Source organism: Equus quagga, chromosome 10, assembly GCF_021613505.1.
Source record: "Equus quagga isolate Etosha38 chromosome 10, UCLA_HA_Equagga_1.0, whole genome shotgun sequence".
Taxonomy (NCBI): domain Eukaryota; kingdom Metazoa; phylum Chordata; class Mammalia; order Perissodactyla; family Equidae; genus Equus; species Equus quagga.
This window is the reverse complement of record NC_060276.1, coordinates 104,090,079-104,117,470: the sequence shown is the minus strand read 5'-3', so window position 1 is coordinate 104,117,470 and position 27,392 is coordinate 104,090,079. Positions and strand designations below refer to the sequence as shown.

General features: G+C 39.1%; 2 protein-coding genes across 4 annotated transcripts in view; one reads left to right on the top strand and one right to left on the bottom strand.

Annotated features, from left to right (window-relative positions):
• C10HXorf58 (chromosome 10 CXorf58 homolog) overlaps nt 1-4,267 on the top strand; it is a 52,806-nt gene extending 48,539 nt beyond the window's left edge. Inside the window, exon 12 of the mRNA XM_046673722.1 lies at nt 4,070-4,267. The gene's annotated coding sequence lies outside the window, so the exon portion shown is untranslated. The remainder of the gene's footprint in view (nt 1-4,069) is intronic.
• Nucleotides 4,268-11,233: 6,966 nt separating this feature from the next.
• KLHL15 (kelch like family member 15) overlaps nt 11,234-27,392 on the bottom strand; it is a 34,103-nt gene continuing 17,944 nt past the window's right edge. For all 3 annotated transcript variants that reach the window (XM_046673404.1, XM_046673403.1, XM_046673405.1), the window contains one exon: nt 11,234-16,520. In XM_046673404.1, the coding sequence (XP_046529360.1) occupies nt 15,411-16,520 (1,110 nt within the window). In that variant the 3' untranslated portion in view covers nt 11,234-15,410. The remainder of the gene's footprint in view (nt 16,521-27,392) is intronic.

Below are 27,392 nucleotides of genomic sequence, written 5' to 3'. Positions count from 1 at the left end.
CCCACCCAACAATAACGAAATATTAATGGCTAACATTGGTTATTGCACACCATTGATATGGTTGATCTCATATTATTCTCACCGTAACTCCGTGAGGTGGGTTCGAATATTCCCATTTTGTGGATGAGGAAACTCAGTGGGAGTTGGGATCTTTCTCTTTCTCCTTCGGAGACTTACTATTCTCATGGCAAAATACTATTTGTACTATGATGGGTACATAGAAGTTCAGTATATTATTTTGTCTACTTTTATTTATCTTTGAACATTTCTATCAGGAAAAGGTTCATAAAACAAAAGTGCTATCTGTGATAGCGGATGACTGCCCGCTGCATGGCTCCAGCTCCGGCCTCGGACCTCTCTTCTGAGCTCCCTCCAGATTCACATATCCAGTGACTGTTTTGCCCTCATCACCCTTGAACAGCTCACGAGCATCTGAGAGCTAATGCGCTGAACCTGCACCCCCACTGTTCCCTCCCCGAAGCTCTCCGCTACCCATCTTTCCCACTGTAATTAACGCGTCAGCATATGCCCTGCACTCAGGATGGACCCAGGAATTGTTTGGGGCTGTCCCCTCTCCACTTCCTCCTATACCCAATCCACCACCAAGTTCTGCCAGTTGTTACCTCTAGAGCATGTCCTAACTCCATTCACTTCTCTGTCTGCAGTGTCAGCCACCACCATTGTCCAAATCATCATCACCCTTCACACTGCCCTGGCCCCCTCAGTGAGCTTCCCAGTTCTGTTCTTACCCGCTTCGGGGACCAGACAACTCTTTAAAACATAAATCACATCAGCCACCTACTTAGAACCCTTCAGTGAATTCCCATGTCCCTTAGAATAAAATCCAGACTCCTCCCCCAGTCTTAGGTGGCCTTGTGTGTCTCGCTCTAATACCTCTTCCATCACATCTGGCGCCGCATTCCCCACCCTCCTCACCTCCGTCCTCTTTCAGTCTCTCTGCTGCCCCACGTGCTCTTATGCTGCAGGGCTACACACCCCTGCCCGCTCTCTATTTTTCGGTTTTCTCTTACTCATCATTTGTATCTCCAGCTATATATTCCTTCTTTAGAGAGACTCTCCCCTAACCAGCCAATCAGAACTGGCTTCTCCTGGGCCATCTTTATAGTGCCAGTTTTCAGTTACGGCAACCATCACAATTTGTGATTATAAGTTAATTTGCGTTTAAGGGTACAATGGCTGCCTCTTACACTCTGAGGATAGAGAATTCGAAGGCCTTTAGATCCAGCACCTACCACAGTGACTGGTGCATAGGTGTTCATGAAGCATGTGGTGAAGAAGTGAATCTCCTTGTCACTTTCATCTGCATTCTGGGAAAGCATCTCAAGGATGTCTTTCACAGCAGTGCATAAATTTTCTACACCATCCTATTCTTTACTGATTGCATATGATTCTAATTCTGCTGCCTTTGGAATTTTCTTACAGCCTTTCTCTGAGTCAACTATCTTCTCAACTTTTGCTCTTCATCTATCTATGACCTTTTGCTTCTCATGCACAGAGGTTATGATTATTTGCAATCTTTTGAAGATGCCAAATAGTTTGACTTTTTCTTCTGGCTCTGAAAGCAAATAATTTTCCAGAAGCATTTCCCTGCTCTGAGTCTTTCAACTATTTCTTTTATCCCATAGTCTTTGTAGACCCCAATTTGTTTTTTCTCTTAATTCATATGCAAATAGCTCTGGTGGTCTAGTGGTTAAGATTGGGCGCTCCCACCACCGTAGCCCAGAGTTCATTTCCTGGTCAGGGAACCACACCACCCATCTGTCGGCTATCATATTGTTGTGGCTGTGTGTTGCTGTGATGCTGAAAGCTATGCAACCAGTATTTCAAATACCAGCAGGGCCACCCATGGTGGACAAGTTTCAATGGAGCTTCCAGGCTGAGAGATTATGAAGAAGGACTTGGCCACCCACTTCTGAAAAAATTGACCATGAAAACCCTATGAATAGCCAACCAAGGAAAATCACTACGGTTAAAATAGCAGATATTTATTTGGGCGATTAGAATTGCAATTTGGGAGCCACAGATTCAGGTAGAAACCCAAAACGTGTTCCAATTATAGGAGAGGCGCATAGGGTTTTTATGGGAAAAAGTGAGGATGAAGTGAGTTATATTAAAGAAGAGTTCATTGGTGCTAGATAAGGTAAGGCTAGATTTGTACTTCATTGATTGGTTAGCAATTTGGTCATCAGCAAAGTCCAGTTGTTTGGTTTTTTTTTTTTGAGGAAGATTAGCCCTGAGCTAACTACTGCCAATCCTCCTCTTTTTACTGAGGAAGACTGGCCCTGAGCTAACATCCGTGCCCATCTTCCTCTACTTTCTATGTGGGAGGCCTGCCACAGCATGACGTGCCAAGCGGTACCATGTCCACGCCTGGGATCCGAACCGGCATACCCTGGGCCACCGAGAAGCGGAACGTGTGCACTTAACCGCTGCGCCACCAGGTGGGCCCCCAATGTCCAGTTTTATCAGTCCTTACAAACAGGATATTCTTGTCCTTACTGACTTCTTGGAATGTTGGCAGTTTGGTCCAGTTGGGAAGATAAAGAAAACAAGATGTGCAAGGCAATTCCTCTGAAATGGCTGCTCCAGCTCTATTTTACTATGGCTCCGCTCAAGTCATCTTTCACAGGAGCATTGTCTGAAGGAGCGCCGGAAGGTGAGAGGATGGTGCAGAAAGACCAGGCAGGGTTCACTCTGCTACACAGGGTGGCTAGGAGTCCAAATTGACAGCACTAAGAACGACAACATATGGGGCCGGCCCGGCAGCGCAGTGGTTAAGTTCTCACGTTCCACTTCGGCGGCCCAGGGTTCACCAGCCCGGATCCTGGGTGCGGACATGGCACCGCTTGGCAAGCCATGCTGTGGTAGGCGTCCCACATAGAAAGTAGAGGAAGATGGGCACGGATGTTAGCTCAGGGCCAGGCTTCCTCAGCAAAAAGAGGAGGATTGGCAGTAGTTAGCTCAGGGCTGATCTTCCTCAAAAAAAAAAAAAAAATATCAGACACAGATAAGGGAAGACCTTTTCATATTTAGTGTGTCAACAGAACTGTGGGTTGTCTTTAGTCCCAACTTCGTTTGGGTAGTGGTTTCAACCCCCTTGATAAGTCTGCAGCTGGAAAGTGGGAGAGCTGATGGGCACGGCTTCCAGTCCATGTTTCAGCTTCTCACAGGCTTTCCATTATTGCACCTCTTTGTGCTTTGGTGGTTAATCGCCCTCCTCTCGTCATCTCCTTCTGTGGCACTGGAAGCCAATGGCAGTAAGTGAAACAGTTCTTCCTGTGTCTGTGGTCACTTACAGTGAGTGAGTAATGGGGGAGGACGTGCTTTATACCACGCCAGTCTGCCTTTTGATTACTGGGGTAGTTGGTTACTGGGGTGGTTCTGTCTCAATGTAAAAATGTAAACAGACAGTGGGTAGACTGAGGAGTTGGGGTGTGGGGACGAAGGGGTTCAAGGCAAGGGGCAAAACTCAGGAAGAAAACTGCCTGCCTCACAGTATAGCTCCTTGGAATCCAGAGAGGTGAATGCCCGGTCCTCTGGCTAGGAAAGGCCCCAGTCTCAGTTGGCAGAGCAAGAACAATGTACCTTTAAAAGCAAATCTTTCTCCACTTGCTCCTTTTCATGAAGGGAAGACTGAGTGTTCCATAAAGTGAGGTATGGATCTATTTTTCTCAGTCTAACTCCATTTGCCTTAAAATTATTTTCAAGACTGCTCACACTTTTATATTATGTTATCTGTCAGTCTCTCATTTTAATGGGTTTTTATTCTTTTCCTGTAAGGTCATGGGATATTTTAGTGAAAAGTTGTGAGGAGTTTCACTGGAGAGCTGTAAGATCCAATTTTTCTCTTATCCTCTTTCAACAAAGAAATCTGCAGATCCACAGAATATTCATGAATATGATTTTTTTTTTTTTTGCTTAACATCTGCTCCCATAGCTCTGTCAGTGAGGAATTCATCATTCCCAAAGCATTCCATATGCTTTTCCACTCTGCATTTACCCATGCAATTTCCCCTGGCACAAATCCTCTTCATTTTTTTGCCTCTAGCAATTCAAGAACAGGATGTTTCGATCCCTCCTTTTGTTTTGAGCCTGAGGACACTGTGACTCCATGTTTGTGAGTACAAACATTCTAATCAGAATCATGCCAACATTGATGAAATTTTATGAAGAACATATTTTCCTCAGCAAACTCAAATCAATTTAATTCCTTGATATCAATTTTCTATATAATGCAGGTAAAATGTTTCCAGTATTTTTTTATTTGCTTTCATTTTACTGAAATTATTTTAATCTGGAAAATTTTTAAAATTTTTTTGAGGAAGATTAGCCCTGAGCTAACTTCTGCCACCAATCCTCCTCTTTTTGCTGAGGAAGCCTGGCCCTGAGCTCACATCTGTGACCATCTTCCACTGCTTTATATGTGGGACGCCGGCTACACCATGACTTGATGAGCGGTGCTAGGTCTGCGTCTGGGATCCGATCTTGCGAACCCCGGGCCGCCGAAGCAGAGCGTGCGAACTTAGCTGCTACACCACTGGGCCGGCCCTAATCTGGAAAATTCTTATTCACAAAATGTCACTGTGAAGATTTGTTTTAAAATTTGTCCGAATAAAATTTTTTTAGTTTTAACCTCTTACAAGTGAGTTTACTTTTATGACAATTATGTCTGCCAGTTTCCCGCGTTGCAAATTTTGTGGTCCTAAATTTCATCAGGAAGATGTGATTCTTCTGGTAGTTTTGAGTCAGTAACAAATGGAGCAGACAGTAGTGGTGGCCCACCCAAACCCCCTTGGCACTCACCCTTCAGTACACAAGAATGGTGACCCCTGCAACTCCCTGCTTGAGAGCTCTCCATCAGCTGACGCCCTGGCCAGAAGTGCTGGGGAGTCACTGTGCCTGGGAAGAAGCCTGAGCTCGCGAGAGACAGCAGTTGGAGGAGGAACACCGCGGCTTCCTCACCCTCTGGGGGATGACTGAGGTATGTTCTACATGTTCTTTCCCAGTTCTCTGGGGAGTGGGTAGGGCATTGAACCCAGTTGCCCTCAGTGGAAAACTGCTTGATGATGGACCCTTTACGGGCTCATCCCCATCCCTGTCTTCCTTCCCCTCCCCCTACTGATGCATACTCGAATAAATTACTTGTACTCTCATTCTCCTCGGGAGTCAGCTTCTAGGGAGCCCAACCTAAGACTACAAATGTAACTGTATAAAGTTTTTGCCATTGTCGGTTTTATTGTGTTGATTATTTTTACAGAGTCTAAATTTTCCATGGTCAGTGTTTTTTTAAATTCTCAGTTGAAAATTTTTTTTTAATGAGTTAAAATGGGTCTTCAGCCATTTTTTCATTCATAACCAATTTTTACAGGTGCTGTCTTATGTTGCTTACATCTATCAGTGCAACAGTCCGCTTGAACGGAAGGCCGATAGATTGGGTCTGGGTGTATGCCTGGGTCACAACCTCCTGTCTTGTGTGACCTCCTGTGCTTTTTTGCACATCCTTTATTGAAAACCTTTTTCTATATTCTCCACTGAGAGAAAGCCTACTTAATCTTGATGACCAAGTAGAAATGCCAATTCCTCCATGAACCTTTTCCTGATTCTCATCAACAGTAATTGTAACTTTCTGAGCCCCCACAGCATCCTGCTTTTTCCTCTATTTAGCACCTTTTCTTGCCTTAAGTGATTTTTAATTGTTTATGTTTCCTCATTAGATTGAGAGCAGAGTGGATCTTGTTTTTCTTTTTCACTCCCACTGGCACACATAGCAGAAATTCAATAAAAGTTTGAATGTGTATTTCCATTACAGAAGATGGAGCCCTACAAAGAAATTTCTCATACTCCAGATCTAAGGGGAATGCTGTTTGCTAACTTTTGAATGTGCTTTCTTTTGAATCTGTAATGTATACCATACTTTTCTCAATATCTTTATCAGTTCTCCTATCTCTCAAATATGTTTGATTCTTGATCATTTCGCTCAGTCAGTATAACTCCCATCCCTTTTGTTTTCTCTAAATTCTGTTTTATTTGCTTTCCACATTTAAGGAAATAATTGATTATATGATTTTTTTAAATGGCCCCAGTAATTAAAGATACTTAGTCATTGTTTGGAATAGTATACTCAAGTGTGACAACGCATAGTTGATGAGGAATCCTTCCAAATCCATTATGAAACACCAAAATACCATTGAAATATGCATAAATGACATGAACAGGAATTCACAGAACATACATGGTAAATAGATGTGAAAAATTACTCAACGCTCACTATAATCAAAGAAATAGAAATTAAAGTACAATTTTTACTTATTAGATTGCTAATGATTTCCTTTTTTTTTTAAGGAAGATTAGCCCTGAGCTAATTTTTTTAAGGAAGATTAGCCCTGAGCTGCCAATCCTCCTCTTTTTGCTGAGGAAGACTGGCCCTGAGCTAACATCCATGCCCATCTTCGCCTACTTTATATGTGGGACACCTACCACAGCATGGCTTTTGCCAAGTGGTGCCATGTCTGCACCTGGGATCCAAACCGGCAAACCCTGGGCCACCGAGAAGTGGAACGTGCGAACTTAACCGCTGTGCCACAGGGCCGGCCCCTCTTTATTTCTTTTTTAAGTATAACGTGTGGTAATAAACTCATATTCACTGCTGATGTGGGTATAATATTGTACAACTTTCCTGGAGCTTAATCTAGCAATATTTGTCAGGGACTTTATTTTATTATTATTTTTTTCTTCTTCTCCCCAAAGCCCCTCAGTGCATAGTTGTATATTCTAGTCGTAGGTCCTTCTAGCTCTAATATGTGGGACGCCACCTCAGCGTGGCTTGAGTGAGCCAGCAGTACTAGGTCTGCGCCCAGGATCTGAATCAGCGAAACCCTGGGCTGCCAAAGCAGAGCGCACAAACTTAACCACTCAGCCACGGGGCTGGCCCCTGTCAGGGACTTTAAATAGTTCATTTTTTTATTCCATCTTTAGAAAACTACATTAAGGAAATAGAAGTGTGGATACTATATATATATAAATCAAAGAACTTTAAAAATGTAGCTATGTCTCATAATAGGGGCATAGTTAGAAAAATTATGGTATAGCCATATTATGGAACACCAAGCAATCCTAAAAATAGTATTTTCAAAGAAATTTTAATGACTAGTGAAATTGTTTCTACTAAAATTTTATGTGAAATACAGGATACAAAACTGTAATTATACTCATCTCCGTAACACTCTGATCAAGAGTTTTCTATTGAGTCCTTACTTTCCTGGGTATGGGTCATACTTTCCTGTTTCTTTCCATGTCTCATAATTTTTTTTGTTGGAAACTTGACATTCTAGATCATATATTGTAGCAACTCTGAATCTGTGGTCGTTTTTGCTGTTCTTTGGTTTGTATGTGTTTAGTGATTTGCCTGGATGAATCCTGTGGAGTCTCTTCCCCACCTTGTCGCCCCTCCCCACCCCAGTGTACAGCCACTGATGGCTCTGCTCAGTTTGGGTTTTTGAAAGTTCTTTTTATTTTTAAGCTTTGATCCCTAGGGATCACCCGAGTCAGCATAGCTTAGTGGTCAGCCAGTGATTGGCCAGAAGTTACACTTAAAACACCTTGAGCCAGTAAGGCTTCCACCTTTTGCTGATGAATCTGTGTGTGGCCTGGGGAATGCATTCAAGGTTTGAGAAGTTTCCAAGTCTATTCCAGCTTTTATTTTCTGTGTTTGCAAGGCCTCACATCCAGCCAGGGACAAGTAGCTTGCTAGGGCCCTCTTACTTAGGTCTCCCCTTAGGAGCACACAGCCTTGTCGATGAGCACAGTTTTCTGGACCACCAGGGATTCTAGGCTGTCTCATTCCCAAGATCTCCTGTTAAATTCCTGGCTGGCGGGGCCAGCCGGGTGGTGCAGCGGTTAAGTGCGCACGTTCCACTTCAGAAACCCAGGGTTCACTGGTTAGGATCCCGGGTGCGGACATGGCACCACTTGGCAAGCCATGCTGTGGTAGGCGTCCCACATATAAAGTAGAGGAAGATGGACACGGATGTTAGCTCAGGGCCAGTCTTCCTCAGCAAAAAGAGGATTGGTGGCAGATGTTAGCTAAGGGTAAATTTCCCAAAAAAAAAAAAAAAAAAAAATTCCTGGCGGGTCTGCCTGCCAGACTATTGCTAAACCCAATCACTATTGAGACCTCAGGCTAGCTGCAGTGTTGGCCACAATGACATATGGGATTCTCCACACTCCGCTCCAAATAAAGACAAGCGCCTCTGGTGGTCCTGGGAGGACTTCTGCACCACAGAGCTGGGGGAAGAAGTTAGGATGGAAGCAACCCCAGGCTCAAATAGCACAGACTCCCACTGTTTTTATTGAAGTTCAGTACATTTCCTTGAATAAATGCTTCTCACTTTGGTATGCCTTGGTCAATTTCCAGAGTCTTTACATTTTTTTGGTAACTTTGTTCAGTTTTTTCATTGCTTTTTAGGGAGAGGATTTGCTGAGTTCCTTCCTTGGCCATTCTGGAAGTCCTGCTCCTTAAATCATACAAGTTGTACAAATTAATTATACAAATTCATCCTACTCCCGGGCGGGGAGAAAGTGGGACTCTCCTTGGGATATAAAATCCCCAAGGTAATGTCACCTTGGCAAAATGTCGACTTCAGCCTGGAAACTAACTGGCCCTGCAGGAGGAAGTCCTGTTCTGTAGACCAGAGTACCTGAATTTGTGGTCCTCTGCACTTGTCTTCCTTCAATTATTCCTTAGCCCAGCTTTTTCAAGAGCACTCATGGATCATATATATGCCCTGAAAAAAAGAGCTCCATGGCTAAATGTTTAGTTTACCATGAACTAAACAAAATCAAAATGAGTTAACATCAGGACTTCTCAGAGCCTTTAATACGCTGTTTGTTGAGATTCTCTAAGAAAGAGAAATTATATGTAGTGTTTCTCAAGATTACTGTGACACCGACCATTTTTTCCCCCACAGAGCATTTCATGGGATTAATGATCTGCAAAACACCCTTTGGTCTGCTTTACTTGAAGTTTTTAGCCTGGATCAAACACTGAGATGTTAAGGAAGAAGTAGCTGTTGACAACTGTGACAGCTGCATGCATCAGTCTTCTAGACAGGGAGCGGTGACAGTGGAAATGAATGGAGGGAAATTCCTCAGGAGGTCAATTTTGGCAGACAATCGAGCTGATACAGCTTCCCCTCCTCACCAGGAGCATTTCATTGGTGACCTTCCAAGTTTCTGGGTTCTATTTTTATTAAGAAGGACTTACCATGTGCCAGACCTTAAGTGAGACTCTTTAGAAAGTAAAGATAAAGACACAGTATCTGCTCTCAAAGAGTACAGTTAAGGGTGGGATAGAGAAGATAGTTATAATCAAATGTCGGGGCGGGGGGGGGGTCTAGGTATCCACAAGGTGCTATGGTAAGACCAAGGGCACGGTTAACCTGGCCCGAGGGGTTAAAGACGACTTGACAGAGGCCATGATGCACAGCTGGTTCTTGAAGGCCAAGAAAAGGCTTAGCCAGGAAAGGAAGAGGGGAAGAGTATGTGCAAAGGCAGAGAGGCTGGAGAAAATGTGTACTCAGGGGACTCCAAGGAGCTCGCATAGCTAGAATATGGGGTATAAAAGAGGCCAAATGGGTTTAAGGGGTGCAAAACACCAAGGGCCTTGTGTGGCACGCTAGGGAATTTGCATCTTATTCTCAGGGTGAAGGGAGCTTATTAAAGGCTGCTGAACCTCAGGATCAGATTTACGTTTTGAAAGCTCCCTCTGGCACCAGTGTAGAAAATGGATTGTGGAGGTAGATCAGAAAGAAAGCTCCAGAAGGCCAGCAAGAATGCTGAAGGCCTGAATGAGGGCAGTATGGATGGAGAGGAGAGGGCAGTCGCGAGCTTGAACTGATAGGACTGGATGAACTACGATGCTGGGGTGAAGGGAGAGAGGGGCATTGGTAGACAACTCCCAGTTTTCTGACTCGAACAATCCCAGGCAATAGTAGCGCGACACAGTAATACCAGGAATACAGGACAAGGGGCAGGTTTTTTGGGAGGAGATAATGTATTCAGGTTTGCACTTGTTCAGTTTGAAATTCCAATAGCATGTGAGAGATGTTCAGGAGATAGTTGGAACTCTGGACTTGAGAAATACTGATTTGACAGGTATCTGAATAAAAGTTGTATGTGAAGCCATAGGTGTGGATGAGATTGGGCAGGGAGCGTGTAGCCTGAGCAGCAAGCAGAGACAAAACCCCTGGGGAACTGTACTATCTCCCTCTTCCGAATGCCTACAGCATCTGTCTGTAACTCATGGAATTTGTCATGAGCTGCGATTAACATTTAGCTCAGTGCCTATGGTGTACAAAAAGTAGCCTGCTAGATATGAGGGTGCAAAGAGGAATAAAAGAAGGTGCTTTCATTTAAGGAGACTACGATCTAATTGTGGAGAATTATACCCCACTTTTATGCAAAATCAGATGAAATAAGAGCTATAAATATGTTGAGTGTAAAAGAGGCAATTAATTCAATGGAAGAGAGAACACAGGTTTCAGGAGGGGATGAGAGAGCATTTGAGTTGGGTTTTGCAGAATAAGTGGATTTTGCAAGCAGGGAAGGGGAAAGGCAAGTAATTTGAGGCTGGAAATTAACACACAAAGATCACGACAGAATGGAGTGTAGGAAGTGACAGAGAGGAGGAGGCTGGAAAGGTGGCTTGAGGCCAGGACCTAGGGAGTCCTGCTGAGGTTTCTCTGGAGTCCATTTTCAAGGCAGCACACACGTGCCCATGTATATCCAAGTGCTTGGGATGTAGCAGGTTCATTTCTGCCTATTTCCTAGTTTCAGCAATGCATTTAAGAACAGTGAATCAAAATGTGGAAGGAAATCTAAAAGTCACCAAACTAAGGCTTGAGGCTTGTAAATGATTTTCACAATTCTCTATTTCCATTCTGCAAAACTCTGTGTTAGTGGAACTTTAATTACTTGGCTTCATTATAAAATTTCCATTGCATGTAAGTGTAAATAATTTCACTCTAATGCTCTCATTTGAATTTGTGGCTGAAAGCATTGGTAGAAATCACATTTTTGTGGCACTTTCTTGGCATGGTGCAGGAAAACAAAATGTATACTGCTAATCAAGTCATGAGTGGCTTTGAAAGTGATGGATTATATAAAGATAGTAAATAATAAGAGATAAAGAAATATATTTTAAAGATTAAAAATATTTTATTTAAACTTTTCTTCATAAACACTTTTAACATTTTTTTTCAATTTAAAAACAGAATGGATAGCATAAACATGTTTGAATAGATTATATTCACGGCTTGGGAAAAATTACCTGACAAAAATGTAAAGGCTTTCAAAACAGGTATAAAAGGCAAACCTTAAATTATTCTAAGATTTTTAAATCGGCCCTAGGATTATTTGACTACTGGCCCAAAATGTACCTAAAGGTCAAAATATTTTTCTATAGACAAAGTATGCCCAAGAGGTATAGGGCATATACAAGTTAGGTAGAAAATAACCTCTCCGATCACCTCACTGGAACATTCCTTCAGAAAGCAAACACCTAATCCTTACTGATATACTGATTAATAAGATTTTTAATGTAGTTGTTCCCAAAGATGTACAAAGAAAATCTAAGAATATTAAGGGGGAACAAAGCTGATGGCATTCTCTCACTGTTACTCGTGTAATATTGAAGTTATACTGTATACTGAAAGGATATGACTTCCATGAGTTTACCTATTCCAGTCTATGTCTATTGAATATTTGACTTTATAAACTCTCAATAAACTAATTTTTCAGGATTTTCATTTTTAAGATAAATCTCTTTTTAGAAGATATTTATTCCCAAACCAACTCTACTCCAACTGAACAAACGTATGATCCCTAAAAATGGTCAGAGTACAAAAAAAACCCCCAAAAAAACCCCAAAATTGTATAATAGGCAAACAAGGAAAATGGCACTAGCAGTTTTACTGCCATATAGCCCTCAATTATACCTAATTTACACTATTATCTATGTTGTGTTTTACTTCAGTCTAAAACTTTAAATTATGTATTCTCAAAAGAGCTAGTCTTTTCTGAGATAGCTTATAAACTGAAATAACGATTTATATTATAAACTGAAATGTTATGACCTACAACCACATATACATATATAAAAATAGTCCCACTGAACGTTTGACATGTTTAGATTATGCAGCTCAAATAATTTGTTATAAAATATTTTAAAGCTTAGTTTCATGTAATTAAGACAAAACTCTCCATTTTTACCACTTCTCCCCACACAAATGTGTGTGTCCTTTACTATGACTCGAGCAGGCTTCCCAGAATGAGGTGTCCAAAGGTGCTGCTTTAGAAAAGATAAGTGAAGGGCTCAGTCAATATTTCACAAATGATAGTAACACACAGAGCAGAGCAATGAGGACACAGAAAGCTGTCTCAAGAAAAGCTAAGAATTTGATTAATTAAGCTTTGCTTTTTGAAAACCAGTAGTATTTCTTCCAATACAAAACTTTCAATGTGAGAATCTTGAATTTTATGAAAAGATTGTAGTGCAAGGATTTTCTTTAAGCAAATTAACATCAAAACTTAGAAGGTCAAAGACACAGAAGAGAACAAATGTTTCTAAGATGCAATTAATGAAGATCAGCTATTTTTGTAAAGTCTGGCATTCAAAATGTAAAGTGAAAATTAACACACAAAGATCACAACAGTTACACTGTATAGTTTCAAATCTCTTACTGAATTTTTAAAAAAACTACTATTTTGAGCACATACAATGTATATAAACAAAAATGGTTCCAAATGAAGCACGCAAAAAATAAACTTGAAAAAAATTCTATGAAAAAATTTTCCATAGTTTAGTATAACAAAAATAAATCTCTTTCAGCAATTAAACCATAATTTTAAAAGGGAATGTAAGTTAATCATGGACTTTACCTAAGTTAGCACTACATATAAACAGAAAAGTTTCCTCATACATTCAGAACCCAAGCAACAGCAACTATTCTTAAAGCTCAAAACTGATTACAGCTAACATCAGGTCAGACATGACTTACGTGTGAAGCTGAACCCAGAGTTAGTTCAAGATTTCACAAATTTTCCAAAACATGAACTTTGACCTTGGCCTTGTGTCTTTAGAATGGAGGACCAAGAATACTCATTTTTTTTTGCCCAGATCTTACCGCAATTAGGGCTATGAAGTCATACCTAAGCAATTAAAGAGAACCACCACTGGAGTGTAAAAGCCTGATGGGGTACCCTGTCTCGGTCTTTTCCAGCAAAAGACAACAAGGAAAATAATGAAGACGTTATTGTTATTTTCTTTAAAGCAAGACAGCACACATACAAAACACTAAACAAACTAATATATTAGAAAAAAATTAAACAGCTAATCTAATTTCTAGTTTTCAAAAGTAAAATGATTAAAAATGATTTTTAAAATGTAAAAAAAGATTTTTACCCATATTACCATGGGAAACAAAGACACTGAATTTCATTTTTAGAAACTGAAAGTAAATGACAGGACCATTTAATAAAAATTTAAGTCTCATATACAAAAGAATATTACTAACTTGATTTCTAAAACCAATGCCAATGTTTTTCTTTTTCAAAAACTACTTGTGTGCCTGACTGTTTCTTAAACTCAAATGCCTCCAGTTTTGGAGTTTTAAAATCAGGCTTTTTTTCATAGTTATCTAATTTAATTGTAAAAAAACCAAAGCAAAAGTCTTCACATTTCCATGACTTCACTCTTCCATTTTATGTTCAGTGGTGGCAGCAGCAAAAAAAAAAAAAAAAAGTGAAACTAGAAAATTTATACAACAGCCATATAGAAGGCATTGCAATATTGCACCAATATCCTAAGACCTGGCAAGTTTTGCCAGTATAGATCTAGTCTTTATCAGATATAGACTCTACTCAGGAGAAAATGGCATCAATTTGAATGATCCACTCCCTGGTTATTCTTGCTTAATTTTGTCAACTATCTGTTTTTCCTTCGAGTTTAAAGAGTTGACAGGTGCGGCTAATCCTAAAACACTTACTATAAATGCTTTTAAACAGCTTTTCTTGATCCATTCTGAACTTTGAAGTTAGTATCCTTCATGCTAGTAGCTTTCAGTAAATAAAACAAAAGCTGAGGGCTTATATCCCCAGTGCCGCCACGTATTTTGTACTAACTAAACGAGTAGATATGACCGGTAAGATTATAATTCTATTCCTTACCTCTAAGTCAAAACTGAGCTTGAATTTTCCACAAGTTGCTACTTTCCATTCAACAAGAGACGCAGCAGCCTTATTGAATGTAAAGAATGGGAGTTGCACTTACTTTTAAGGGCCTTTATTTAGGAGTCTGGTATTACCTAAATTCTCTGTAAAAGTGCTTGCACGCTGCAGGGCCAGGGCTTGGCATATACCACTCCGATCCTCACTAAAAACAGGGCAACATTAAACAGACTGCAAAGGAAACAGTTTCAAAAAGAAGACATACATTGATAAGGAACACTAACGTTTACTTTTGAAAATAAAATATAAAATGTTAGTTTTCATAAATCCATACATGTTTCAGGAATAAAAGGAGTTCAAATATTACTGAATCAGTATGGACTGAAGACAGGCTACTTTGATACCAAATGAGGACTCCAGTTATTTTAACTTTCTAAAAATGTTAATACATGAAAAGACATTACATCTAAAATTCAACAAGTATGGCAAACCGTGTGTGCAAGTGCACTAGCTTAAAAATATAGAATCCTAATCACACATAAAAGAGGATGTGCCTTATATATTCATAAGATGTATGCAAGTATGGATATGCTTTCACTAACACAATGCAGATAAGAGAAGGCAGCTTAGAAATAGTGTTTTGAATATAAAAAAGTTAATTTTGTAGAAAATTTATATTTTTGCATTTTCAGCAAAAAGCCATGCAAAAAAGTCAAGAGTTTTAAACTTAAAGAATAAAACCAAAAGGTCTAACAGACTGAAGTACACTGAAATAAATGTTCAAAAAGATTTCAGATAGAGATAGGAACTGAAATTACATCCAGTGACACTTATCAGGTCTTCTCTTAGAAGATGCATGACTCCTATGCTGACATCTGAAAGAAATGTTTAAAGCATAAAATCAACTTCCCAGATAAGTGGATCATTCTATTAAACTGCTTCTGGAAGTAGTTTCAAGAGCTAGTGCTTAGAATTAACTTATTGCATGAGTTTGAGGCCACTAAAAAGAAAAACAAGGATGCTAGCACAGAATGAAAAAATCTTTACGATATTAGACCAATGGCTTTGATAGTAAAACTGGTGAGGTTTTTCTTTATGTTTTTTAATTAATTACTTTGTCACAAACAAATTTTTTGTTTGGCTTTTTTTAAGGGAGAAAGATGTCATTAGTTGCAACGTCTGACCTCATCCAGTATATATTCCGGAAAATGCAGGTTGCATACTTGTAAACCATCCAGCTTGCAGGGCATCCTCGGGTACTCATCTTCCTTCCACTTGTTTTCTTCCGGATCAAAAGTGAGAATGGAATCGCTGTAATGACCGTTGTAGCAAAGGCCTCCCAGAACCATTATTTGTTTGTCCAGCACAGTCACACCATGGCCACTTCTACCAATTGGCATGGATGCCAAGATGGTCCACTGGTCAGTCTCTGGGTTGTACACTTCTGTGGAAGGGCATCCCTGAGATTCAAAAGAGGCCCTCAAGATCACACAGACACCACCGAAGACATAAAGCTTGCCGTTGTAAGAAATCATCTTGTGAAAGCATCTTGCGTAATTCATTTTGCTCTTATTCTCCCAACAGTTGGTAACTACTTGAGTTCTCCTGGTCCGTTGTTCTATGGTCCCTTCTTTACTGGGGTCAAACACGCATACTTGTTTGGAGGTGGAAGATGAGGTGATTCCACCGGTGATAAACAACTTGTTATTGAGCACTGTGCCCTCATGTCCGTATTTGTTAACTGGGTAAGGATCCACAAATTCCCATTTATCATTGGTGATGTCATATCTCTCTGTTGAATAGAAAGTCTCATCTCTGGTTCTGCCTGCTACAGCGTAAATAAACTTCCCAATAACACCAACTGCAAATTCTGAACGTGGGACGGACATGTCTGCCATCCGGAGCCAAGAGTTTTGTCTCGGGTCATACCTGAACACTTTGGAAGAAGCATGGAATTCACCATCAGGGCCCAGTTCTTCCCCGCCCAACAAGAACACAAAGTTATTGACAATAGCAAGGCAGTCCGGGCGCAGAGGTACTTGTGGGCCCTCCAGTTCCCACCAGACTCTTGGTTTCTTTAAGAGAAGTATTTTACTGTTAACCATGCTATGTCCAATCATTCCTCGGAATACTGTAGTTTGGGGTTTGGCAGAGCGGATGCGGCTTGATTTCGTGTCCAACAAAGGCTGCTGGTGAATGTTCTGAAAGTAATTCAATGCTTGTTCAACTTCATAGCGCAGCTGTCGGGAGTATCTATAAAATTCTGATGTCTTAACCTAAGAATACAAGTAAAAGGATTTAACCAAAAGAAAGAACATCAATGGCAAACAAAGTACCAAAGCCCACTAAGATGACTCGCGTATGATTTTAGGCTTACTTTGCTAAAACTGCTCTTCCTGTTAAGATCACATACTTCCTATTTATTTTTTTTACAAAGCTTTTATTATATTTGTTTTCGTAATTTGTATTTGTAATAATCTATGCACATTCCCAGGCTTTTTAAAGTAAACAAGTTATTTTCCAGGCACAAGCTAAATTCCTCTAACAAATGTATTAATCACCTATTATAAATCAGGCCCTGGGCTACAAGTGGTGGCTATGAGGACGAATGCAGGTTTGACAGTAGAGGAAACCGTGGCCATGGTTTTCTCAACCACAAGGAACGCTGTAATGACTGAATAGTTTGGGGAATTAAGTTAGTGAGTTAGTAAAAATTTAGATGTCCACAAAATTATCAGTAGGTTTTTGACATAAAGACTTGGTCTGATATCATCAACTTCAGTTGACAAGAAAAGGTCAATTTTTTTCCTTTTTGTTTTTGGAGCTGGAACTACTTAATTATGATGATTACTGAGATGTTCGGAAGCACCTTTAAGAATTGTGCTAAGTGCCTTGGGGAGAAAAGAAAAGTATAAGATGTGGTCCATTTCGTCAAAGAACTTAGATTATATCTGGGGACATGAAAGCAAATACGCGTTTACCAATAAGTAAATGAGGCAGCTGACAATTAGGTCCGAAGCTGTACAGCACATCTGTGAATGCTGTAGAACTTGAGATACAGAAGATATCAAACTGGCCTGAAACACTCAAGGGATACTTTGTGAAGAGGTAGGAAGTTGGAGACCAAGCAGAAAAAGCCTGTACTGTAATGACAAGGATGAGAAAAGAGGGTCTTACATTTGGATAGTAGAATTAGATACTGTAGAGATAAAATCGACAGAGGAGCATGACTGACTTGAAGTAGGGAGAGGGTGAAAAAGTGAGAACTCCAATGTGATCTGAGGATCTAGACTTGAGGTAACAGGGAGAGTGGTGTTAATGAGGGAACCAGGGAAGCTTGCTTAGGAAAGGCATCCAACATCACTGGTGATGAATCTGAATTGCTGGTAGGATGCTGAGGTGGAAATGTCTAGGAGCTCGTTGTAAATCTGGGGTGACAGCTTAGGAGGGAGTCAAAACCAGGTATATATATCAATGAGCTTTCTTTCCTTTCTCTCCTCTTCTTTCTTCCCTCCTTCCTATCTTTCTCATTCACTCCCCATCTTAGTCCAAAAAAACTATCTGAAACAGAAAGCACCATAAATTTGTTTTCTGGAAGTATTCTGATAACTGTATTTCAATATAATTGGTTTCCTTTGTAATCCCGAGTGGTTTTTTTTATGCATTTAAAACCATTATTCTGAGAAAGCGTCCTTCCATGCGTTTTGCCAGACTAGCAAAGGGGTAAACAGCACAAAAAAGGTTGAGAATTCCTTGTCCAACTGCATAAAAGAGAGAAAGTTGACATTACTACATTGTGTGCTTTACGTGTAACATCTCATGTTAAATTATTCCTCCGGTGAGAGAGCAATAACCATCCCTGTTTCCCTGATGAGAAACCTGAGGCTTAGAATGTTAAGTGACTTGCCCAACTTGTTTACATAACTAAATCTAGTAGAGCTGGGATCTGAACCTTGAACCAGGACAGTCTTGCTCCAAAGCTCAATCAATTTCCAGTATGTTACAACACAGCTTCCATTACTCTTTAGAAAACTCTTTAAATGACATACTCATTTATTAAAACACTTAACATGTTCAACGAATTAGCCTAATGACCCCTCTCAAAGAAAAGATAGTATAATTATCCTTAATACAAAGAATCAATCATATGAATCACAGTGACTGGGCATCCAATGCAGTTCTTCCTAGCAAAATAGTAACTGTGGAAGAAACCATAGCAAAAATGAATAATGGTAAGTAAGTAATTTCAATAAAGAGAATAATAATACAACAAAAAATATATAAGATCTGAGGTCTTATCCTTTACCACTTTTACTTCACATATAAAAAGTTAAAGAACAAAGGAGGGGCTGGCCCAGTGGCGCAGCAGTTAAGTTCGCACATTCCACTTCAGCAGCCTGGGGTTCGCCAGTTTGGATCCCGGGTGCAGACATGGCACCACTTGGCAAGCCATGCTGTGGTAGGTGTCCCACATAGAAAGTAGAGGAAGATGGGCACAGATGTTAGCTCAGGGCCAGTCTTCCTCAGCAAAAAGAGGAGGATTGGCGGCAGATGTTAACTCAGGGCTAATCTTCCTCAAAAAAAAAAAAAGAACAAAGGAAACAAACTGAGCTTCAATCTCTTATGAGAAACAATTGAATACTATACAGCCATTAAGGATCATATCATTGAGTATTTATTAACATGGAGTGATGTTCACAATGTATTTAGTTTTTAAAAACCAACAGTACTCTGATATCTCAATTAAATAAGATTTTGTGGGGGCCGGCCCCGTGGCCAAGTGGTTAAGTTCATGCGCTGCGCTTCGGGGGCCCAGGGTTTCACTGGTTTGGATCGTGGGCACGGACCTAGCACCGCTCATCAAGCCACGCTGAGGCGGCATCCCACATAGCATAACTAGAAGGACCTACAACTAGAATATACAACTATGTACTGGGGGGCTTTGGGGAGGAGAAGAAGAAAAGAAAAAAAAAGATTGGCAATGGATGTCAGCTCAGGTGCCAACCTTTAAAAAAAAAATTTGTGTATGTTTGTTGTGTTAATAGTGATTATCTCTGGAATTTCAAATATTTTTGCTTTCTTTGTTTTTCATGTATCATTATTCATAAACAGAAAGAGCCTTGCCATTTAAAAAAATGGGTCTCCTAAAACCATCAAAAACATATTTGATTAGTAAAAATGAGCATCTTTTCATTTTCCATTCATTTCTTCTATGAATTGCCTAATAGTGTGCCTCACCCATTTTTCTCATCTTTTTCTTATTGATTTGTAAGAGCTAAAAGGCAATACTCTGGAAATCAACAAGAAACATAAACCTCAAATTAAATATTTAAGTGCCTACTGTGCACAGCCAGTGGTCTGAGAGCTACACAGGTTTTGAAGTACTAGAATCTTGTCCAGCATAGTAATTAAGCACCATGTCAAGCAGCCCAGTACGGTGATTAAGAATCTGATTTAGGAAATATCCAACTTTGGTACTCACAAGCTGTGCAATCTTGGGCAAATAACTCAACATCCTTAAGCCTGTTTCCTCATCTGTATTGTTGAGATAACAACAGCACCTACACCTCCTAACCCGAAGGGAGGAGACAAGCAAGAGGAGCCACCTGAAAAGGACTTGTATGGTGCCTGTCATGTGGCAGTGTACAAAATATAGCTGTTAGCTATTATTACTGACCAGGGGACATCTGTGGAAGCGTCACTCAGCTTAAGTCAATGCATCTGATGATGTGCTTTCGGTCTGTATAAAAATTGTCTTTCAGAAAGTAGAGGAGAAATGAGAGAAACTGTTACTTTGGACTAATCTTCACCAGTAAAACATGAGTGGGAACATGCAAGGAGGAGGAAGCTTTAGAGAAAGCAGCCGTGTAGTTTGGAGATCAAGAAAGAAAGGAAGGGGAAGGCTGCACATATTGGATAGGCAGATTTCAAGTTTTTCAAAGGAAAATTAGGATCAATTCCAAGATCAGAAACTGTGTAAAGAAGCTCGAGAAGGCTTGGAGGCTCTCAAAGGCATAATGCTGACTGCATAATTGCAAAACACACTGAGGAGGGGAAAAAAGGGAAAAGTATCTAAAAAATCTGATGTGCTGCACAGAGAGTTTTCTGGAATTCAGATGTTAAAAAACCATTTATAACAGATGGTAAAAAACAGGCACATAAAACAAGTATTATAAAGAGTGAAATGGAGCTGTAAGAATATTCTGAACAAGGCTAAAGCCTCAGGATGAACTGTGACTTTACAAAGTGCTAGATATTGAATAAATTTTAGAGGTTAAAGTAAAAAGTAGAGGAAAAAGTGAAGCCTCCCCTGGATGGGGTGGTTAATGTAATAGTAACAAAGACAAAGAGAAACAGCCTTACTCCTGTTTATTTCCATTCTCGGCCAAGAATGTTTTATCCTTTCCAATCTGAAGATCAAATACAATGACTAAGAAGAAACTTAAATCCAAGATGGCTGAGAAAAAAAGAAAAACCAGCTAGATATTTTCACCAAGTTCAAGTCATTCGATCCCACAAATCACATCCTGGGATCCTGAGAGGCTTCACAGATAAGGCTGCTTAATTGCTTTCTGTAACCTGTTTGGAATCGTGAAGAATGGGAGAGGATTAGAAGCCAGACAGATTTCTGAACTACAGACTGGTTAGCTTGAGGCTGATCCTGGATTGTCAAAAAACAGCACTTGCAAATAAGAAAGTGCTACACACTAGAAGGAAGCATGGACTCATCAAATAATGCCAAGACTGACCGTTTCTGGTTTCATTTTTGACGATGTAACAGCACTGATAGAGAATGAGAGAACATATATATGATTTCCTCAAAGTAATCAACAAAGTCTAATCATAAAGAAAAGAGAAACACTGAGGACCCGTGAACCAGCTGAAATTGCAGCAATGACTGTGTTAATGCATTTTAGAGGTAGGGTGAAGAGGTGGGAAATCCACAGCTTTTATCAGATGCTCTGGAGATCCAGGAACTCCCAATGTAAAGCTTTAACTGATTCCATCCTCAATATGAACTAACAATGTGATATGACAGCCTGAAGAGCTAAGAAAATTGTGGACTGAATTAAAAGAATAGACAATGCCACCCTCTCCATTTGGGTGAAACCATAACCAAGACAGTGTTCAGTTTCATCACTACACTTTAGACATGGACAAAGTGGACCATGTCGGGGAGACAGCGAAGGGATCCAATCATAGGAAGAGTGGTCAAACAGATGAGGGATATTTCAATCCAAGAGAAGACTCAGGAGAAAGACGGCAACTGTTTTCAGGACCAATAAGTAGAGGTTAGGAGGAAGCTTTTAGGCCAATATAAGGAAAAAATTATAACCTGTCAAGATAATGGATGTTCACTGCATTATTATTTGTAAGAGCACAAAAACTGGGAACAACTCAAATTATCTATCAATACGACATTGGTTGAATAAACTCTGGTATATACCATATGCAGTCATTAAAAAGAATGAGGCTAATCCATATGCACTAACACAGACATTCAAAATGTCAAGTAACAAAAACTGCAGAACAGTATATATAATATTCTCAAGAAATAAAAATGGACTGTTTTACACAGTCAACAGTATATGCAGGACAAAATATATGCATACAACACATGGTTACCAGTGAGCTTTTTGGAAACTTGCCCTTTTTAGGTTCTATAGAAGTCTGTATTTGGCTTTTTTACAAGGGACTACAGTAAAAAGAGTATGGGTACCTATTTTCCCAAAGTCAGGGACTCTCTCTGGAGTCAGTGAGCATCCTGCCATTGGAGGTAGTCCAGGTATGACCAACCATCAGGAGGGCTGGAGAGGGATTCCAGCGTCACACCAGGGCAAGGCAGAACAGCCTGTAACAGCCCTCCACCTGCCAACCCCAGGCTCTTGCAGATCCCATCAAGCTGGGCCAGCGTAACTGCTTCTTAGAGTCATTTTCCTGTCTTTTGTATTACACCCAATCTTCTGGTCCCCTTGTTCTCTTCTCCATTCATTCTATTGTGCTCCTTTGAAACCTGGGTTCCAGAGTTTACAAGAGTCACTTCAACTCTATGTTAAAGTCCAAATCAAAGCGACATCTCTTTATCCAATTTATTCTACCTCTAAGCCCCCCAAAATGGAAGTTGTGCCTTTTTAAGACAGTTGGCTATGCCATACAAGATCTTCTAACTGAAGAAATTTAGCTTCTACTTCTCTCTGCCAAGGCTAGTCCTAGATCTACCTTGCCCTTGTCCCAGAGCTACTTAACTGTTGTAATCTTCCTCTAAAACCACACAATACCAATCAGCATAACTAGTTTCTTCTTTCATTATAGAAATGGGGAATTAAAGCCTCTCTGACAATCCCGGACAAAATAATTAAAGATATACTCTGCTTTAAAACAAAAAGCATAGGGCTGAAACCTTCTATGTGAATGAAATCATTTAAAATGCATTAATGAAGGGAGCTATCCAAAAAGAAATGTGTGGCTCATCTTTTCATAGGGAAAGCATTTCTTCCATCATCCACTCCTCATGTCACAGTTTATGTATCAGGTGCTCTCAAAAGATATGGAAAGAATGACATGTCTTTCATGTTCTGAACTACTTTCCTTATCCTTTCATAAAAAAGCATTCTTGTTTTAAAACTTGGAAAGAATATATTCATTATCCCTTTTCTTGTTTTGATACTGAAAAAATTATACTATGAAAAGCATTTTGTCTTATTCTGAATACAAAATGAAAGTATATACTACCTCTTCAAAACAGTGATCTGCAAATTTTAAATTAGCTATCTCCTCTAATCTTCTTTTAGTTTAATTGTGTGTGCACACGTGCATGTAGTTAAAGGAGAAAATGTGAGAAATTATTAATTTTGAATGTGGTCCCTGTAAATATATATTAAGTCAAAGAAATAGTGAGCCATTATCACTGGGCAAAAATTCCATGTTTCTCCCTTTACTGTCAAAATGTTACTACATAATGCATTTATTAAATTTCTAACTTTTAAAGGTAATTTGTATATACCACTCTTAATTTTGAGAGAATTAAAATAGAACTGGTAATATAATTAAAACAGACATTTCCATAGAGCTTGCTACCCTTATTTGATTAAAAATCTGCAATTTTAAGTCTACTAAAACTGGCTACAGTCTAAAATTATTTTAGGCTTTCAGCCAATTTAAGATATTATCAGCTGTTTCACCTTTCAAATGATTTTTTAAATGTCCAATATACTAAACCAAAGAAACAAAATGCCTTTTATTGCTTTATCTATCAGGGGGTGGGGAGCACTGGGGCTGTTATAATCCCTAAACTCAAGATCCTAGGTCTTAAGCTTGACACCGTCCCCAAGTCACTGTGTGACCACAGGCAACCCTTCAATTTAGACATTTTCCCCTTGTAAAATGAGTTAGTTGCATGAACAGACATCTCTCTGGCCCTTCCTATATCCAAAATGCTAACCTAATTTTCAGAATGATGAGTATAAGGTGTCATGTGGAAGGAGTCTGAGTCCCAGCTGTCAGTTTTATCATCCCTTCTCCATGACCCAATCTTCTCAAAAGAAATATACAGAAACAAAGTAGTTACTATCATGGGGCTTTAGTGCTAAAACAAAATTATATCTCTGGGAACCACAGCTACATTTGATATAATTTTGATATTCAGTAAAACGTGGAGCAGTCTTCATATGTTGTATTGCAAAAGCATCTACACTGGTATGAGAAGCCTATTTATAAAATCATGCTCAGAACTGAAGCTTATATTGATTTATGTGAAACAAAATCGTCACAAAAAAGCTAGGTGCAAAATGCCTTTAATTAATCCCTCTGCCCTGAAAAACTAAGTTAATGACCAGGGATAAGGCTATAAAAAATCAGTTCCTGCTAAGCACAAATCCTCTCAGTAATACTATAATTGCAGTCAAATACCAAATGGTAAAGACAAATTTTAACAAGGATTCACCCATCTCTCTTCTCCAAGCAGGCAAGAGTCTAAAGTATTGAACAGAATTTCAGAAGTTAAGTGACCAGGGTAAATGGGGGTGAGGGAGAGGACCCCTTAGGACAATATTCTAATGAGAGCTTCAGCACAATTTGGTTAGTCCTATATCTCTTCAACTTTTCCAGAGTGAAAAATACTTAATTCCAAAATGTGCTTAGAAAGTCTAATTTCCTTCCAATAGTAATAGAGCACCACAAGAAATTAAATATGTGTGCAAGCCTAAAAGGTAGAAAATAATGTAATTTTAAAAAAGAGTTATGCTCATCTTATTATCTGATATTAAAATTTAGATAGTACAACTAAGTTTTAGAATTCACAATTTAGGATTTTTTTCCTATTTACGAAAGTACTCTCAACTATTTATTTTATTTATAAATATGGTAGAGCAGAAGGAAAGTCAAATAAAAGGTTTAATCCTAAAACTAACCTCTGAATGAGCAAGGCTTACCTATGATACATGTAACATTTTCTGGGTAAACATTAAATTCGGGAATTAAAACTTTAAAGCCTAAAATCTCAATATCTCCCCTTGTTCCGTTCCTGCTAACCTTTTCTCTAGTCATTTTCTGACTTCTCTGATCCTTTTTGATTTCTGCTTATTGTTTGGTTTCGCTCCTTCTCTTTTTTCCCCCAATTTATTAAAAAGGTTTTCTCCTTTGATATTGCTGTCCCCATTTCATGTCTGCCTTTCCTTTTACTCCACAGTTAATTTCCAATTCTATGCCTTTGTTTTCATCTCCCTTTTATTTAAAAGAAAAATCAGCAAGACTGATTTTTAAACTCCTGGTTTCAATAGGTTTCTGCCTGCTTGATACACCTACCAAAATCTCTTCCCCAGGGGCTCTAACAGCAGTGGACACCCTAGATTACCAGCACTCTCCAGGAACGAGTAAGCCCCGAGTGAACGCAAATCAAAGGTAGAAAGTAAGAGTACTCTCCATTTATACATACAAGGCAGAAGACTTGAGGAGAAAAACACCTTGAGTGATGTTTAAAGAACTGCGCATGTGTTAATTACAATCATCCAAGTCCACCGGGCTGGGGAGGCGGGGTCAGCAAAAAGGAGACTAATGCAGAAAAAGACATTAAGTAAGAAAGCACGCTTAACCCATTGACCTAGTTTCCAAGGGAGAACCTGCTAGTCTCTGTGCTTCACTCCAAGGGGCAAGTGAGCTGATTGTTAATTTAAGCAATTTCAAGTTCATAGCTGCATAAGCACTGTTCAATACATAAAGGGGATTTTAAACTTTTTCAAAACCAACTCAAGCTTATTAGAAATTCTAATCAAATTTCACATTTGAAATCCTGGTTGCTGTCTTTAAAAAAATATTTTTATTGTCAAATACAACACTGCTTATGTTTCTCATGTACTTCTAAAACTGTGAGGATTAGAGGGAAATTTCTGTTTTTTCCTCTAGATATGTCTGGCTGTAGCTGAAGTCATTACAAATAAACTTTCTGGCTAAACTGTGGTAACACTACAGTTAATGGTTTGGTTGCTGGACAGAAATTTTGCATTAGTCAAGTGCTAGATTAGTCAAAACACGTCACAGCGCCCAAGCGAAGGAACTTTGGAGGGTTTACAGCACCTACGCTCTACGGAGATGCGTCCTTGCCCAGGAAATTTCGTTACCAAGTGGGTTGTACCTCAAGTAACCAGAGTACCACATCACCCAAGCATGACATTATATTAAGAAGAATAAATTTGCTTATGTGTCACAGTCCATGGTTAATGCTATGTAAACCAACTATGCTAACAGAGAAAATACTTGGAAGATATTCAGTGTTTTGTGAAGGCCAGTTCTGAGCGCTAATATGTTCTCAGCCAGGTATCCAAGTATACCTTGGATGACTTCATTTGTAATCCTTGAATTCTATCCCTTTCAAAGGTGAGTCCAAGACACCTTATCCCCAGTTTAAAATGCAGCTTTTGAAGCCATAAATTCTGCTCCTTAAATAAAAGACATTTAAAAAAAAAGTGTTAGAAAAGCTTTTCTGAAGCATTAATTTTTACTCTGATCCTAGGATTAATTTTCACTAGTAATGAAGTTATCTTTTTTCAGCAGACTATCAAAACTATCTCAAAGTTGTATTCTTATAACAATAAACTTTTATAAAATGCAGATATGATTTAAATCCAAATATATTCTCAGTGAAAGAGAACTAACATTCTTTTCTGGTTACATTAGCTTTGCTCTTTAACAATTATATAAATCTAGTTTTGGGGGGATATGGTGAATTACATTTAACAGATTGGGGAAAAAAGCACATTAGGGAGTCTAAATATCATGAGCTAGTGTATAAAACAAAATATTTGGAATAAAGCAGAATACATCTATATAATCTGCTTCCTTAATAAATAGCCAATGAAAAATCAACTGTAAAATCCTAAAAGCAAGCTGAACAAATGTGTTTTATCTTTACAGGATTTAAAATAGATTTTCTTTCCTTTTGAAAAACTGAAAGATTTTATGATTAATACAATTTCTAAGTTAAGGATCATTGGTATGCTGAATCTTACCTTATGCATATTTATGATACTGAAGATGCCCTGGGTTCAAAAATATTAAAATGTCACTGTACTAAAGAATCAACATATGGGTATTTTAATGAATAATTTAACAATTTTGCTAAAAAGATCTTTTCCGTACAAAAAAGTCAAGTATAATATGCATTTTGCCAAATATACATTTACTTCATAAAATGTTTTCAATAAAGCAGTAACTGTTTTTTAAAAACCAAAAGACCAAAGAGAGCAAAGTTTAAACTACTTAAACCTTCACATCACTGAAATTCAGAATGACAAACGTCAGGCTTTGTCTCTGTTAACAGATGCAAAGACCATTAGAGCTAGTAAAGATACACACCACAGACATTTGCATAAATACTGATATTAAAGTCTAGTTTTAAAACTGGGAATCCACTACAGATAAAATGAATTATAAGAACTCTTAAACAACTATGTCAAAAGGACAAGATCCTTAAATTCATTTTCAGCTTTCTTTGATTATATAGTGAAAACTCCAGAACTGTGCCTTCATATCTTAGTTTTCCCACATCTTATACTTTTTGCAGTGCCATTAAATTTCTTAGGCTGTTTCGTGTATGCAAACACGTCAGAATTTTCACACCTCTGTAACAACTTCTGAACGACCCAAGCTGGGTT